Here is a 14,546-nt window from a genome sequence, read left to right on the forward strand (position 1 = left end):
TGCACCATGAGCCACAGAAAAAAAATTGATGGGAAAGTTTCCGTTGTTTAGGTTTAGTTTTACATATACTGCACATTCTGGAATGGCTTGGCTTAGTCTTGTTTTGTCTACTTCTTGTTTACATGGTTGAGACTGCAACCTCAGAATTAGAAATGGAAAGTGATAGCAACTGTAACAACCCAGTAATTACTAAGTAACTTCATTTTAATGCCCCCGAAGGGCACTTCAGTGGTTTTGTACCTAATTATTTGGAAAAAAGAAAGGCCTCCACCTCTTCTGCTAACATACTGAAAGGGAGAGATTCTTTCTTTAAATGTCTTAGTGCAGGCACGCCCAAGTTATCTGGTAAATTGCATGGGTGGTGGTTGGACACAGTATTAAATGCACTGCTAAGATTACAACAGCCATGAAGTTCAAAGGTAATCTGTTAACCCAGGCAGAGGAAAGGCCTTACACTCGAGGAAAAGAATTTGCCATAAATATAACAGAAATGTAAGGCTGCAAGGATGTGAGATAGGTCATCTATTCCATCCACCTGCTTAGAGACTGATCTTTTCTTGAATCACTTTCACCAGAGGATTATGGCAAACTCCGTGCATCATCAAACCAAGTGCTTACTGCTCTTAAACTGTGCTTAAACAGAAAGGTGCATACTTTTCCTATAATGTACTGGAAATTATTTCCAGGCATTTCCAGGAGAAGGCAGTCATCATGAATAGTTAGCACAGGTTCACCAAGAGGAAGCTTCTATAATGAAATGACCAGTGGGAGGAATGAGGAGATAACAGTGCATATTGTCTTCCTGTAACCTGTAACTGAAAGAAAGGCCTTTCACTCACATAAGACTATTATAAAGAAACTTTTGAATTATGGACTGGAGGAACTGTCAGTAAGATTGATCAAAAACTGGCTGAACAGCTGGACTCAGAGGATAGTTGTCGCTGGTGCAAAATCTAGTTAGCTGGTGCAAAATCTAGTTAGCTGGAGGTCAGTAATGAGCACAGTACCTCAGGGGTCAGTACTACATTTAGACTTGTTAAACATAATCATTAACAATGTAGATGATGGGGCAGAGTATTCCCCTGCTAAACTCATGGGTGACACAAAACTGTGGTGAGTGGCCAACTCACTAGAGGGCTGTGCAGCCATTCAGAGAAACCTCAACAATCTGGGGAGGTAGGCTGAGGGGAACACCATGCAGTTCAACAAGTAGAACAGCAGAGTCCTGTTCCAGGGGAAGAACAATCCCAGACATCAGGACACTGGGTGACTGGAAAGGAGCTCTGCAGAAAAGGGCCTTGTAGAGGAGTTCTGGAGGGCACCAAGTTCAACACCAGCCAGAAGGTTAACCCAATGAAAGTTACTGGTGTTCTTGGCTGCACTAAGCAAAGCATCATCAGTAGGTCAAGAGAGGTGATCATTTCCCTCCATTCAGTACTGCTAGGATCACACCGGGAGTACTGTGTCCCTGGAGTCTCTCTGAACAACAGGGAGCACTGCTGTGATGTGTTAACAATGGAGCACTGGCAGAGGTTGCCCAGAGAGGCTGTGGAGTTTCCTCCTTGGACACCTATGAAAACCACGTGCAGGAGACTGTGCTCTAGGTGTGGAGAGGGTTGAACTAGATGACATCCAGAGGTCATTAACCATGCTGTGATTCTGTAAATTACTAATCCAGATCTTCAAGGACATGTAGAGCAATTAGTTGCCACTACCTCCAATTCCTTCTCATTCCAGACTTTCTGGAATAAACAAGACCAGTTTTTCAAGCCTTTTCTCTGAAATCACCATCTTTCAAGTAACTGATACACTATATACCTCTCCTACAAACTCTATTTCCCTCCATATTTTCATAATTTCTGCTGTCTGTAACTTGAAGTGTTGCTCCAGACGAGGCCTTGATGCTGCTGTGAAAACCAAAGCTGTTACCTTCTGTTCTTCCACATGCTACTCTTTACGAACACATCTAACATCCATTGTGCTGCTTTTGCAAGAGCGTGACACTGGATTGTATTAATCTTCCTCATAGAATAAACCAGGGGAATTTTCAAAGCGCTAGCATTGCATCCTGGAGTACAACATTTGAATATCTGATTTCTCACTTGTAAGTCTAATATTGTTGTTATCATATTTAATCTTCTTGATGTATTAAATCTTGAAAATTGTGATTTTATTTCACATGCTCGATTTAGCAACTGGCTGCTTGTGCCAGATGCTCTTTCAGTGTGAGAAGCAGGATGGGGCCAAGTTTCTCAAATGCAGACAAAGCTTCTCTTAGACGTTACGATTGGAGGTAATCAGAATACTATATACATTTGAGTGTATTTTGGTCTGCTCCTTCTTTTTTAACATCATGTTACAATGAATATATCTTGTGGATGGACTATTGTAAAGTATTCTACAGCATACTGTTATGAGCAAGTCCAAAGGTGCTAAAACGAAAATTTCACAAGACTTTTCTTCATTGCACTGAATTTTCATCAACTCCACATTAAAAAGGGAAAGTTTATTATATATTTGCCAGAAGAAAAGTAAGAAAATATCTTCCTTAGGTATGGTTCTGGGAATCAGAGGATACTTTATAGCACTCTAATGATACAGATCCATAAGTTTAGGAGCTAGAAATTTATACAAATTCATTTCTTTTAGTGGAAAGATGAGGACAAACTCCAAACACTGTTTACACACTTTGAGAATAAAATATAAAAAAACAGTTTTCTCCCCAGTATACATTCACTATGTCTGTAGTATTTAGCACAAGCATGAAATATGTATGCCAAGCGAAATAGTTCAGTATTTAAAGGGCGCTTATAAGCGAGACAGAAACTGACTTTGTACATGGCCTAACAGTGATAGAACAAGGAGGAGTGCTTTTAAACTAAAACAGGAAATACAAATTACATATCGGGGGAAGTTATTACTCAGAGGGTGGTGAGATACTGGCAGAGGCTACCCAGAGAAACTGTGGATGCCCCAACCCTTGAGGCATTCAAGGTCAGGTTGGATGGGGCCCTGGGCAGTTTAAATGACTTCAATTTAAAAAAAAAAGAAAGCTGCAATATTTTTACTTTATAAAATTATGCATCATTACAATTAAAAAGCATGCCCTTCTGTGCTTCATTTGCACAGCCAAGGAACTAGCAGCAGCATTTTTAGTGTCAGTGTCAGCAAGCTTGGGATTACTGTGGTATACTTATTTCATATGCTTTCTTACAGGATATATGGAATAAAACCCACTGACTTGCAAACTATCTGCCTTTAAATTATCTTTTTAGTTTGAATGTAGGTCCTCACTGCCTCATGACAGAAAATCTTCAGAAAGCTGTTTTTTTTCTCTTTTTTTTTTCTTTTCTTTTTTTTTTCTTTTAACCTCTGTTCCAGTTCATTGGGTATGCTCAGTATTTAATTTCATGTTCTCTGTATACATCACCATGCCCAGTGCCCATGTGGGTGTTGCCAGAGAATTACATAAGTTCTTCCAGATAATTAAATTACAAGTTATTGTGCATTTATGAAAGAGCGTTATAAGATGGTAAAAACATAAACAAAAGCACATCGACAATCTAATCATCAATTTTCCCTTGTTTATCACTATCAACCTGCATTAAAATTCCAACACAAGGATGTTCTAAAATATTTTGTGTTAAGGCAAAAATACCATAGGTATAAATATCTGTTATTGCCAATACTGGCACTAATGATGCAGAAATACATAGAAAGCTCCAGGATAACTTCTAAGAACAGATAAAGAAACCATCCTGTTTTTTACAAGGCAGGATAGGTATGAAGATGGGATCTAATCATTAGACTAAGCTACAAGGCAGCTACTTTCATGCAAAAACCATTTTCACAAGCAATATGGCACATTGCAGAAGGTTGTAAGTAGTGCATTTTTTTTCATTCAGATGAAAAGTCCAGCTGTTTTATTACAAAGCATCTGAGATTTCTGTTAAAGTTTTGGAGAATGGAGAGATGGGATAAAAGAGGATGAAGGCTCAATATCCATATCGTAGCTATTCTGGACTTACCTGTTGGCAGCAGGAGGCTTGGGAGGAGACATAGGTTCATCTGCCTTCACTAATGATTTTTCTGAAGTAGTTTGCTATCTTGCAGGAATTTTGCTTGTGTTCCATACAATCAGTAGAAAAGCATAATTAAATATGACCAGACGCATAGCTTCCTTGGGCCAGACATTCAGCAGCAACATATAGAATGAAAAAGAGAAGATGTAATGCATGAATCAGAGCCACAATGATCACATCACTGTTTACTGCAATAAGCAGTGTTGACCTTGGTTATTTCTCACTACTTCTATCAATTTGTGAACTAGCTTTTGAACTAGTGAGTTTTTTGAGACTGCTATAAGATGCTACATACTATGATTAATTTGTCCAATGTACACAAATAGTATGAATATAAAAAAAAAAGCAAAAATGTTGTCACTGATTTTGCAGATACAGAGCAAAAGCAAAGGTCATTGCCATAGAGCAAGCTGAGCTTTTCCCAAATGAACAATGTTTTCCTCAAGCCTTCTTCTTTGGAGAGCCCAGCATACATTCTTACCCTTCTTTAATTTTGATTCTTAATCTGGTATCTAGCAATGCTCTATCTGTCTGCATGCAATGTGGTTTTTAGATGTGCAGCTCATATTGCAATAATAAAGCAGTAAGTGAAATTAGTTCAATTTAGGTATATGCATTTGCTTTGGGGATAAATGTAATCAACAATTTCTCTTCTCCACTTTTCTGGCTGACCTTCCAAACTGATTGAAATGTACCAGAGCTTCCATACACAGAGTGATGTTCTTGATAACACTAGAGGTCTGTGAGCCTCATATTTTCTTATTTTCTTTGGTCTGATCGTGTACCCATATGGCAGCCTTATGATTTTTCTGAGGCAAGATCTAGAATTACCTTGAGAAACCACATGGAAATAAATAAAAGAAAAAAAATGAAAACATGCAAACAGGCCATTTGCAGATGAGAGACTTTTGGGAAATGTCTTTCTTGAGGAACATATAGAGAAGGAATAAGAAAAGCCACATCAGGAATTAGCAGAGTGCTGTGGGATGATACCAGTGACCAATGGAGGAATGATAAACTTTTGCTTAAATCTGCTCTGATTTCAAAACACTGCTGAAGAACATCTTGTCATGATGGTATGAATGTCTGCTTCTCACCAACAGCTCTATTTAAGGTGTGCAAGTGACATATGATAAGTATGTTTGAGTTTTATAACTACACCTTCAGCACCAGGATTCTCTACTACAGACACATTACTATTATGCTAAGGTGAAAGCAAAAAAATCTAACATCGTTTTTTTCCCTAATATTTAATTAGTAAACAATAACACAAGAAATATTATCATTCTAGTAATACATCAGCTTTATTTGGGAAGATAACTTGCAGAATTTTTCAGGAGGAAATTAGAGAACAGTTGAGGAAGACATAAGAATAGTTATTGAGATTTTGAACAGTTATGAAGATTTTGAGTGATTTTTTCTGAACACTTGAACTCTCAGGGACGGCTATGTAAAGTTTTGAATATAGCAAAATTTACCATGAGATGTTGCTACATGAAAATGAGATTTTTACATTTCATTATATATTGCCAACGGTTTACGGGCTGGTTCGGCCCAGTCCCATGACTAGCAGGGAGGAGGATTTCACGAATCCGTGCATCCAGAAAAGGGAAACAGGGGACCCCAAAATAATTAAAAACCGCGGCAACAATCTGAGGAGAAACAAGCTAATTTACTAAATACAGTATCAGAATGCAAGATAACACACCATAACATAATATTAAATATAACATAACATTAACATAAATTAATAATTAGAATTGAAGCCAATCAATCAAATACAGTGAGAGAGAGTGTCTGAAAGGTGGAAAGGCCTCTCCATAACACCAAGGTGAGGTGAGCAGTCCAGTTGAGCAGCAGGGAGGAGAGCCTGACAAAGAAGAGCGCATCGGGTGACCTTGTCAGGGGTTACATCTCCTCTGTGACCGAAAAGCTCCCCGGGGTGTGTAGTTCTCTTCCAGACAGGTGCCCAGAACTGGAGCATTAACAGTTTAACTCCCAGAGCACTACATGGTGTTATGATGTGGAAAAGCGATAACCAAAAAATCTCAAAATCATGATATGTATCGAATGGAAAATGGATTAAAATATTTTATCTCTATAGACATGGCAGTTTTCTTTTTAAAATCACTTTCTGATTGTATTGTGCTATTATTCATGAAGTCCTGTGTCTAGCAGGAGGGGAGTTTTAAATAACGATGCAATCCATGTAGTAAAAATTGCACAAAACCAACAGCATAAAACTACAGTGCAAATTCCTGATGTGCCATGGAATATGGCGAGTAGAAGAAAAAAATTAGTTTTTAATTCAGTGTCAGACCACGTCTAATTTTTAAGGTCTAAAACATCTGTCGCATTTTCATTTAAGAACACCTACAGATCAAAAAGAACATGCACATCCTTAGCTCTGTTGTAATTAGAAGAGGCCTTTTCAAATGTATCATATTTCTTGTATCAGATCATTTACCTAGAATCATAAAATCACAGAACGGCTTGGGTTGCAAGGGACCTCAAAGATCACTTAGTTCCAACCCCCCTGCCATGAACAGGGCTGCCATCACCAGATCAGACTGCCTAGGAACCCACCAAGTTTGTTCTTGAATGCCTCCAGGGATGTCACATTCACAGCTTCTTGGGCAGCCTGTGCCTGTGCCCTATCACTCTCTTAGTGAAGAATTTCTTCCTAACATATAGCTTAAACCTCTTCTGAGTCTATTTCCTCTTGTGCTATCACTATCAACCTGCATGAAAAATCAGTCCCCCTCTTGCCTGTAAGCTTCTTTCAGGTGCTGGAAGATTACAGTGAGGTCTCGGAACCTTCTATTCTCCAAGTTAAATAATCCCAAATTCCTCAACTTTTCATCACAGGAGAGGTACTCCAGCACCCTGACCATCTCTGTGCCCCTTTTCTGAAGCTATTCCAACAGCTCCATATCCTTCTTGTGCTGGGGGCCACAGGCCTGGACACAGTAATCCAGATGGGGCCTCACAAAGGCAGAGCAGAGAGAGATAATCCCCTCCCTCTCCCTGCTGCTCACCCTTCTGTTGATGCAGCCCAGAATATCATTGGCCTTCTGGATTGCAAATGCACACTGCTGACTCACAGCCTGCTTTTCACCCATTAGGATCCCTAAGTCCTTAGCAGGGCTGCTCACAAGGAGGTCATCCCCCAGTCCATACTCATACCTAGGATTTCTCTGATCCACTGGCTTTATTACTAGCTTTATTTATTATGTATGTGTCCAAGACATCCCTTTCTTCTACTGTATTGACTGCACCACTCGGCTTAGCATCACTGTTTTTCAAAGCAGTATAACTGCGTTCAGTATAACTGAACAAACTGGAAAGTCAAAATAAGTTCTTACTGCCTTTAGTATCTGCCTTTAGTAATTCCACCATAAACATGAATGTGATTCAAGGCCAATTTGTCATATAAAAAATGAAGGGCAAGAGTAAGGTTTTAAACTTCTAATGCATTAAAAAACAAAAAAAGTGCTATACTTTTATTCATCCTCTGTTTTTTTTTCCTTAGCAGTTCACCAAAAGGGCGTTTTACACCAGAACAGATGCCAACACAAATTGCAACCAAGCAACCAAGCTGTGAGAGACAGTTGTTGCTGTTTAACCTTTTGCCAGTTCCTCTCTGGCTCTGTTCCGTGTGCACTTCTCTATATGCGTTCTGAAGGCCTGCAGGGGCCAAAAGTCATGAATGTCAAGTGGGTTGCTCTGGTTTCAGAGTGGGTCTGAAAGTGGAGACAGGGGAAGCTGTGGGGCTCAGAAGCTGAGGGGCTGTGGCTGGTGGCTCTCAATGAGGTGTCAGCCCTCTTTAGGCATTACTGGCTGGAGTGTGGATTGGGGGATTATTTTTAATAGACAGGCTTTGCTGGGGAAAGAAGAGGCTGTGTGCTAAGGGGTATTTATTGTGATGCTGCCCAAGGTGACCAGAAAGCTGTGCGAGAAGGGCAACGTTAAAGCCACTGTGGCTTTGTGGCTGTTGCAACCACAAGGAGAAACCCAGGAGGCAGCGTCTCGACTTCGTCTGGCATCAGGGTCATCACTCCAAAACGATGAACATGCACTGCGCTTTGTTCCACACCGAGACGGAGCACGGGGCAGCGGTGGGGCGGGGACAGAGGGATGCTGCTGTTAGCGCGGCCTTGCTCGGCTTCGAGAGCTGCAGACAGGTGGGGGAGCTGCTCCGCAGCGTCCCGTAAGCTGTTTCACCTGCCAGCAGCGACCCTGCGAGCAGACAGCAGGCGGATAAAGCTATTAGGCTAAAACTTCAGAGCAGCTCAGCCACCATCTGGAGCCACGCAGCCGGGGACAGGTGCGGGAGGCGCAGCCCGCCGGCCCGGCCCGTCGCACCGCGACGCCCCACGCGCGCGACCCCGCAACTGCCGGCAAACGAAACGAGCGCCGTCGGGCAGCCCCTCGGCCCCACCTCGGGCGCCCCCGTGCACGCGGCCCCAGCACCGCCTTCTGCCGAGGCGGGGACGGGCGACTAAGGAAGGCCGCAGCGGCTCTGGCTCTGCCCCCGCCTCCCCGTCAGCCGGTCCCGCCGTGACGCCCCGGCGAAGCGCGCAGGCGCAACGGTGGTCGGCGCCTGTTGTATCCGGCCGGCGCCTTTTTTCTCTCTCCCCCCCCTCTTCCCCCTCCCCGACCCTCCCTCCCTGCTCCCCCGCCGCTCTCCCAGAGCCGCCGCGGTCGCTCTCCCGCCGCTGCTGCGCGCGCCTTGCCCGCGCGCCCGCTCGGCAGCGTCTCCGCTCTCCTCGGCTACCCCATGAAGCGATGGCAGCGGCCAACTTCGGCAAGATCCAGATTGGGATCTACGTGGAGATCAAACGCAGCGATGGTCAGCGAGGCGGGGGGCCGGGAGGGGCCGGGTCGGGCCGGCGGTGCGTCCGCCGCCGCGAGGCTGGGCGGGGAGGGGGCCTCGCGCCGGGCCCATTGTGTGCGCGGGGCCGGGGAGGGGCCGGGCCCGGCGCTGCGGTTGTCAGGGGAGCGGCGGCCGCCGGGCACGGGGAGGCTGCGGCAGCGCGGGGAGGGGCGGCGGACGGGGGGCGCGCGAAGGGGGGAGGGAGGGCGCTGTAGGGGTCCGGGGGAGGGGGCGGGGGTTGGAGGGCAGGAGGAAGGTTCGGGGAGGGGGGGGGCTTCGGAGAGGGGGCTCTATGATGGAGCTCGGTGATGGAGCTCGGTGATGGAGGCGCGTCGTGCGAAGGGAGAACTTCGCGTTCGCTCTGTCGTGGCGGCTGTGGGCTCAGAAAATGACAGTGCGGCGTGCGCTGGAATAAATGCCTTTGGACGCTTCCGTCTCCTGATGGAAGGCCTGGCGGTATTATTTCGGATACGATTAAAATATAAGGGAAGTGCCTGCTCTTTGTGCCCGTGGATGGCTGCTTCTCTGCTGCGACCCGGTGCTGCTCTGGCCGCAGCTTGCGTGGGACCGGCTGTAAGCCCGTGTGAATGAAGGGTGCTGTGCCACGCTGAGGTGCCGGGTCGTGGCCTCTGCCAGAATGGGGAGGTGCGTCGCTCGTGCCTTTGGCTCTGTGGTGTGAGTGGGAGTGTGTCATCCATTCCCAGCCTCATGAGGTCTGAGACCTCCTAGCACAGGGTGGGGTTCTGCTGCCTTCTTCTGGAAGAGTTTTATTCTCTCCCATGTTCAGGAGCTTGATAACAGCCAGATGTTTTGAAGAGAAGATTCAGAGGTGGTCAGCGTGGTTGCATGAGGCAGAAACAAGCAGCAAGCCTTTGTGCGGTTTGTCTTTCCCATCTCCCGTAGTACAGTTCAACCCTACCAAAAAAATCAAATGCTCAGTTGTTAGCTGGATGTGGTATTGCGCCAAACCCTCAATTTGTGCTCGATGGCTTGTGTTTCACATGAAGAATCTGATAATTCCAAAAGTGATTTGCATAATGCCCGCAGAGTTCAGGAGGCTTCAGAAAACTCCATTGTAGCAACTTGTGCTACTGTTTTTTGAGGCCTGTGTCCATTTTTTTTTTACATGTTACTGGCTGTTTTGGGTGTCTTCTCGAAGATAAGGCATGACAGTGCTCCAGTGTATTTTCTTTTGTACTCTTCAGATTTCTGCTCACTTATGAAGCCAGAAGTGTGAACATTAACTCTTGAATGTAATAATGCTAAATTTTCATTCCTATTAAGAAATCACGTGTTTTGCTGTATCACTTAAATATGAGATGCAATGTGTTAAATATTACCCATCAGTAGCAGAGTAGGGGGACAGCGTCTCAGCAGTTATTTCATCATAGCACTGTAGGGTTTTGAGTATTTGCATTAGCGTGCTCCTTGTGTGAGCAGCCACACTGCAGAGTTGTACTGGGGTTAGCAGATCCTGGTTGTTGCAGTGTTTGCTTGTCTTCCATGGGACTGATGGTAGAGATGTTCATGGGGCATAGAGAGGAACGTAGAGACAAATACTGAAAGAACAGATCACACTAGATTGCATGTAGGTGGCTTTGGTGTTCAGAAGGTAGGTTATTAGCAAGCTGGGCTGTGGTTGCACAGGCAATCAAGATTGATCTAGCTGCTTCTGACAAAGAGAGTGTGCCTCTGCCAGCTCTGTTGTTCTTACTGGCTGTCTCATTCATTGTCTCCAATATCTTTTTTTCCCTGATATAATGTATTAATCACATTAATTTAGTGGATTTTTGAATCTGATAGTTTTCTACAGGACTGGGGAATTCAAATTACTGTCAGATGATCTGTGACCTCAAAAATATCAGAAAATGCATGACTGGGACAAAGAGAAAGTGTGAAGTATGATATTCTTCATTAAAATTGAATTACCGGGACCCGCCAAACCCAGAGCTGTGTTCCGTGTAGCATCAGGGCGTGATATCATATGAGCTACACAAGGTTGAAGGCACAGTTAAGATTCTTACAGAAATTTTCTGCGGAAGCATTATGTTGGTCAGTCTGGGCATTTTTTCCCATACTGTCTTATCTTAAAGAACTCCATTTCCTTAAAACTAAATTTATATTTTGAGAAATAAAAGAAATTTTTAAAAATTACACTTATGCTTGTTTGCTGAATAAAAGTGTTGGGTTTTTTTGTTTGTTTGTTTTTTTAGTAATGGACTTGTTTTGAGAAGTATATATTTTTTTCCCATCTTTCCATCAGCTACACTGAATGGTTTTTAGAATCCAGATAATGCTTTATTAATTCCATTATTTTTCTCTAAATAATAATGAGAGCTAAGAGAATAGTTTGATTTTTTTTTTTTTTTTTTTTTTTTTTGTAAAAACATCACACTTAAAACTTATCATTCTTCACTACAACAGTATTGCAAACAATATATGAACAATAAGTGTGAGAATGAGACCAGAACCTTCTAGAAAGAAAGTTATATATTGTCATTTTGATAAGCTCCAATTAGGTTTAAGTGTTTCACAAGAGACTTCTTATGTCTGAATAGAAAATAGATGTACAAATGGAAGGCATTATTGGAACTTATGGCCAAAAATGCATGAAAACCAGTATTTGGATAAAACCCAGCATTTTCAAGAACTGACGCTACGGAACTGCTTGCTGTGTATCTGTTTTTTCTCAGTTGGATAAACATTGGTATAAAAATTGTCTAGAGTTACAGGTAATGTTTCCAGTTACTGTTGCATGGGATAACTTAGGTTCTCATAATGTAATACAAATCAAGTCGTCAGCTATTTGAGCTTTTTATAATCACTTCTGATACTGAAATTTGTTACGTATTTCAGTACAATTTGTGGATGTTACTTGAAATATGCTTTGATAATCTGCTTTGGAAATGGGAGAGAGCTTGTTCATTTTAGCTTATAAGCTGCCAGCAGTAACTGTGGATCCAGTCATGAAAAATGTGCTTATACACTGAAGAGCTGGAGTGTGGGCTGTATGGGTGTTTTTCCCTGTCCAGAGGTGCTTATTTTTGAGGTCTAAAAACAGACATTTGTCTGGTGATGACTTCCCCTTAAAAAATAATAACCAACTGCTTCGGAAGTGAACTTATACCCATGTATCCTCACTTCTTATGCATTACCCATGTTATCTTGTGCGAAGATCTATACAATGATGTGGAGAAAGAATAACTTGCATTTATTTTTTTTCCTTAAGTTCAGCATTTGATGAAATAGGATAAATTTGTTTTATGCCCTGCAGACCGTTGGAAAGTTGATTGGTATTTTTCATTTACTTTTCCAGTCCAATTGTGTTCAGTCTGTTTCTTCCTCAGGCTGTTCCTATTCTCTCTTGTCTCTGCAAATCTGAAATGCTACGTAGAAGAACAGAGAAATGAATTATGTAATTGCTCATTTGAGAAGGGGGGAGGATACAGTGATGTTCTCACAGTGTCAGAAATAATGTGGCAGAGAAGGGAAAGGACCTTCTTGTAAGGGAAGAGTAACTAAAGACTGGATAGAACGTCTAGGAAGAGGAATGTGCTATAAGAAAGAAAGATCATGAGCTTGTGGTGGGGGTATTTTTTTTTTTTTTTTTTTTTTGTCTTAATAAAAGCACCAGGAGAACTGTCAGTGTTTGGAAGAGAAAACTTGAAACTGGGAAAAGAGCAGGAACTAGGAATAGTTGTCATTTGGAACTTATTACCAGAAGACATGAATGCTGGAAGAATAGCATAATTTTAAGGAGAATGTTGGTATGGATGGTGGGAGTATCCAGTTTTGTACCACAGCCTAAAGAAACACCAAAATCACAGGCAGGCATAAGAGGCACTTTATGTCCTACCTATTTGTAGTTTAAATAACCTCTAATAGATGGGAGGCAGGAAGAAATCTTGTCTTGATGACTATTATTTTGTAATCTTCTGCTTTGGATTTTCTGTCATGTATATCTGAACACCTGAAACTGATGATCGTGGTCAAAGAAATTCCAGTTAGTCCAAAAAGTTACTGGCAGCTACTCTGTCCTTAACCTTGCCAAAACATGGAGACTGTTCTGCCTTCAGATACAAAGGCTACTAAATAAGGGTAAGAGCTACGATTTTTGTTGTTGTTTCTAAAGCCCAATTTCCACGACATGGGTTTGTCAGTGTCTATCCCATCCTTTGTGTTTTTGGGTAATCTGGTATGATGATCTTGACCTTTATGTGCAGCTCCCAGTAGCAACACAATTTTATAGAAGGTATAATACCACTATAAAAATTCTGTTCAGGCTTGGGTAGTCACCCTATTTCAGAGTTTCTGAAAGATAGGTTTAAGTGGTAATGTGCTTTTTACTCTTTCCTTTGGTGACATGTATCAGTTATTTCACTGTGATTAAGTCTTTTTTTGTTACCACATTTAAATCATTTGACTCAATTACCTAATCCCCATGTAAGCCATGCTGACACAATGTTTTATTGTCCTTCCCTAGTGGTCAGATCACACACAGGGCTTCAAGTTTGCTATTGTTGGTAGGGCTAGAGGGTCTGACCTTCAGACTTCCTTATCCTGTTCAGGTTCTCATTTTATTGCACCCAGACTTTCTGGGGATGGTTGCTTCCAAAGTGTTGATCAGGAGGATGTGTTAAGTTTGCCATGTTCTTTGTAAAATCACTCTAAGCGTTTGGCTCTTAATATGCAGTAAGTGGATATCCGTTGTAATTTGAAGATTTTCACATATTTATGTAGGTCTTCTATGTGTTGTATAAATAGTTCTTGGATGACAGGAGTTGAAATCCTAATCTTCAAAGAACCTTCTTGTCTTTTTGTTCTGTGTTTAACACAGAGCTGTATATGGCTGCTTGGATTACACAGCCTATATACAGCACGGTTTTATTCCTCCCTCCCATTATGTTACGGGGGAATCCTGTCTTCCATTTCTGTTCAGTAGTATTGTGCTTTGCCCCCACTTGCTATAGTAGCCTGTTGCAGGGTCCCAGTTTTACTCCTGTTTTCTTCTTACAGCTTTATGAAGTCTTTGTTATTACATGGTCTCATGACAACATGGCATCAAGCATGGCCTTATGCCTTGATGAGGTGGGAAGAGATGATGACTCATTGGAAAGAGGTCATGCCTGAGCGAGAACTGTTGCTGTTGCCAAAGTTATAAAAGATGAATTACCCCTTGAGTTCTTCTAATGTACCTAGTTATTCAATGACTGTAAAAAAAGTTGAACAGTGTGAAGTATTTATTAGGGGAGCTCCTTTCCTGAAGCACAAAATTGAACAGCGTTTTTGTTGGGTTGATCTATGGCATGTGCCATCTAGGTTGTTTATTTATTTTGGTGCTTGAGAGTAACGGAATGGAAGAAGTTCATTTCGTGGCTTATTTTCTAATAACTTCTTCCTTTGTAGGCAATTACTGCTTACATCATCAATGTGATTTTATCTTTTTGAACTTTTCTCCCAGTGTATTGTTTGTTCTGTACTCTTGACATCAGGAGTAGCATTGTGTTGCCAGCCCACTGTCAGCAATAAAAAAGTGTTCACTATAAATGTACATTACAGAGTAAAAGAATCCACTGCCTTTTAGATAA

The 14,546-nt window shown here is 42.2% G+C and overlaps 2 protein-coding genes across 5 annotated transcripts in view; both read left to right on the plus strand.

The window, feature by feature from the left end:
- IPO11 (importin 11) overlaps positions 1-14,546 on the plus strand; it is a 483,265-nt gene that overhangs the window by 329,742 nt on the left and 138,977 nt on the right. The gene's annotated exons all lie outside the window — the stretch shown is intronic.
- KIF2A (kinesin family member 2A) overlaps positions 8,717-14,546 on the plus strand; it is a 56,281-nt gene continuing 50,451 nt past the window's right edge. For 2 of the 4 annotated variants that reach the window (XM_048930648.1, XM_048930649.1), the window contains exon 1: positions 8,717-8,934. In XM_048930648.1, coding sequence (XP_048786605.1) covers positions 8,871-8,934 — 64 coding nt within the window. In that variant the 5' untranslated portion in view covers positions 8,717-8,870. The remainder of the gene's footprint in view (positions 8,935-14,546) is intronic. The other 2 variants (XM_048930651.1, XM_048930653.1) reach the window with 1 other exon arrangement.

This window comes from Lagopus muta, chromosome Z (genome assembly GCF_023343835.1).
Source record: "Lagopus muta isolate bLagMut1 chromosome Z, bLagMut1 primary, whole genome shotgun sequence".
In the NCBI taxonomy this organism is placed as follows: domain Eukaryota; kingdom Metazoa; phylum Chordata; class Aves; order Galliformes; family Phasianidae; genus Lagopus; species Lagopus muta.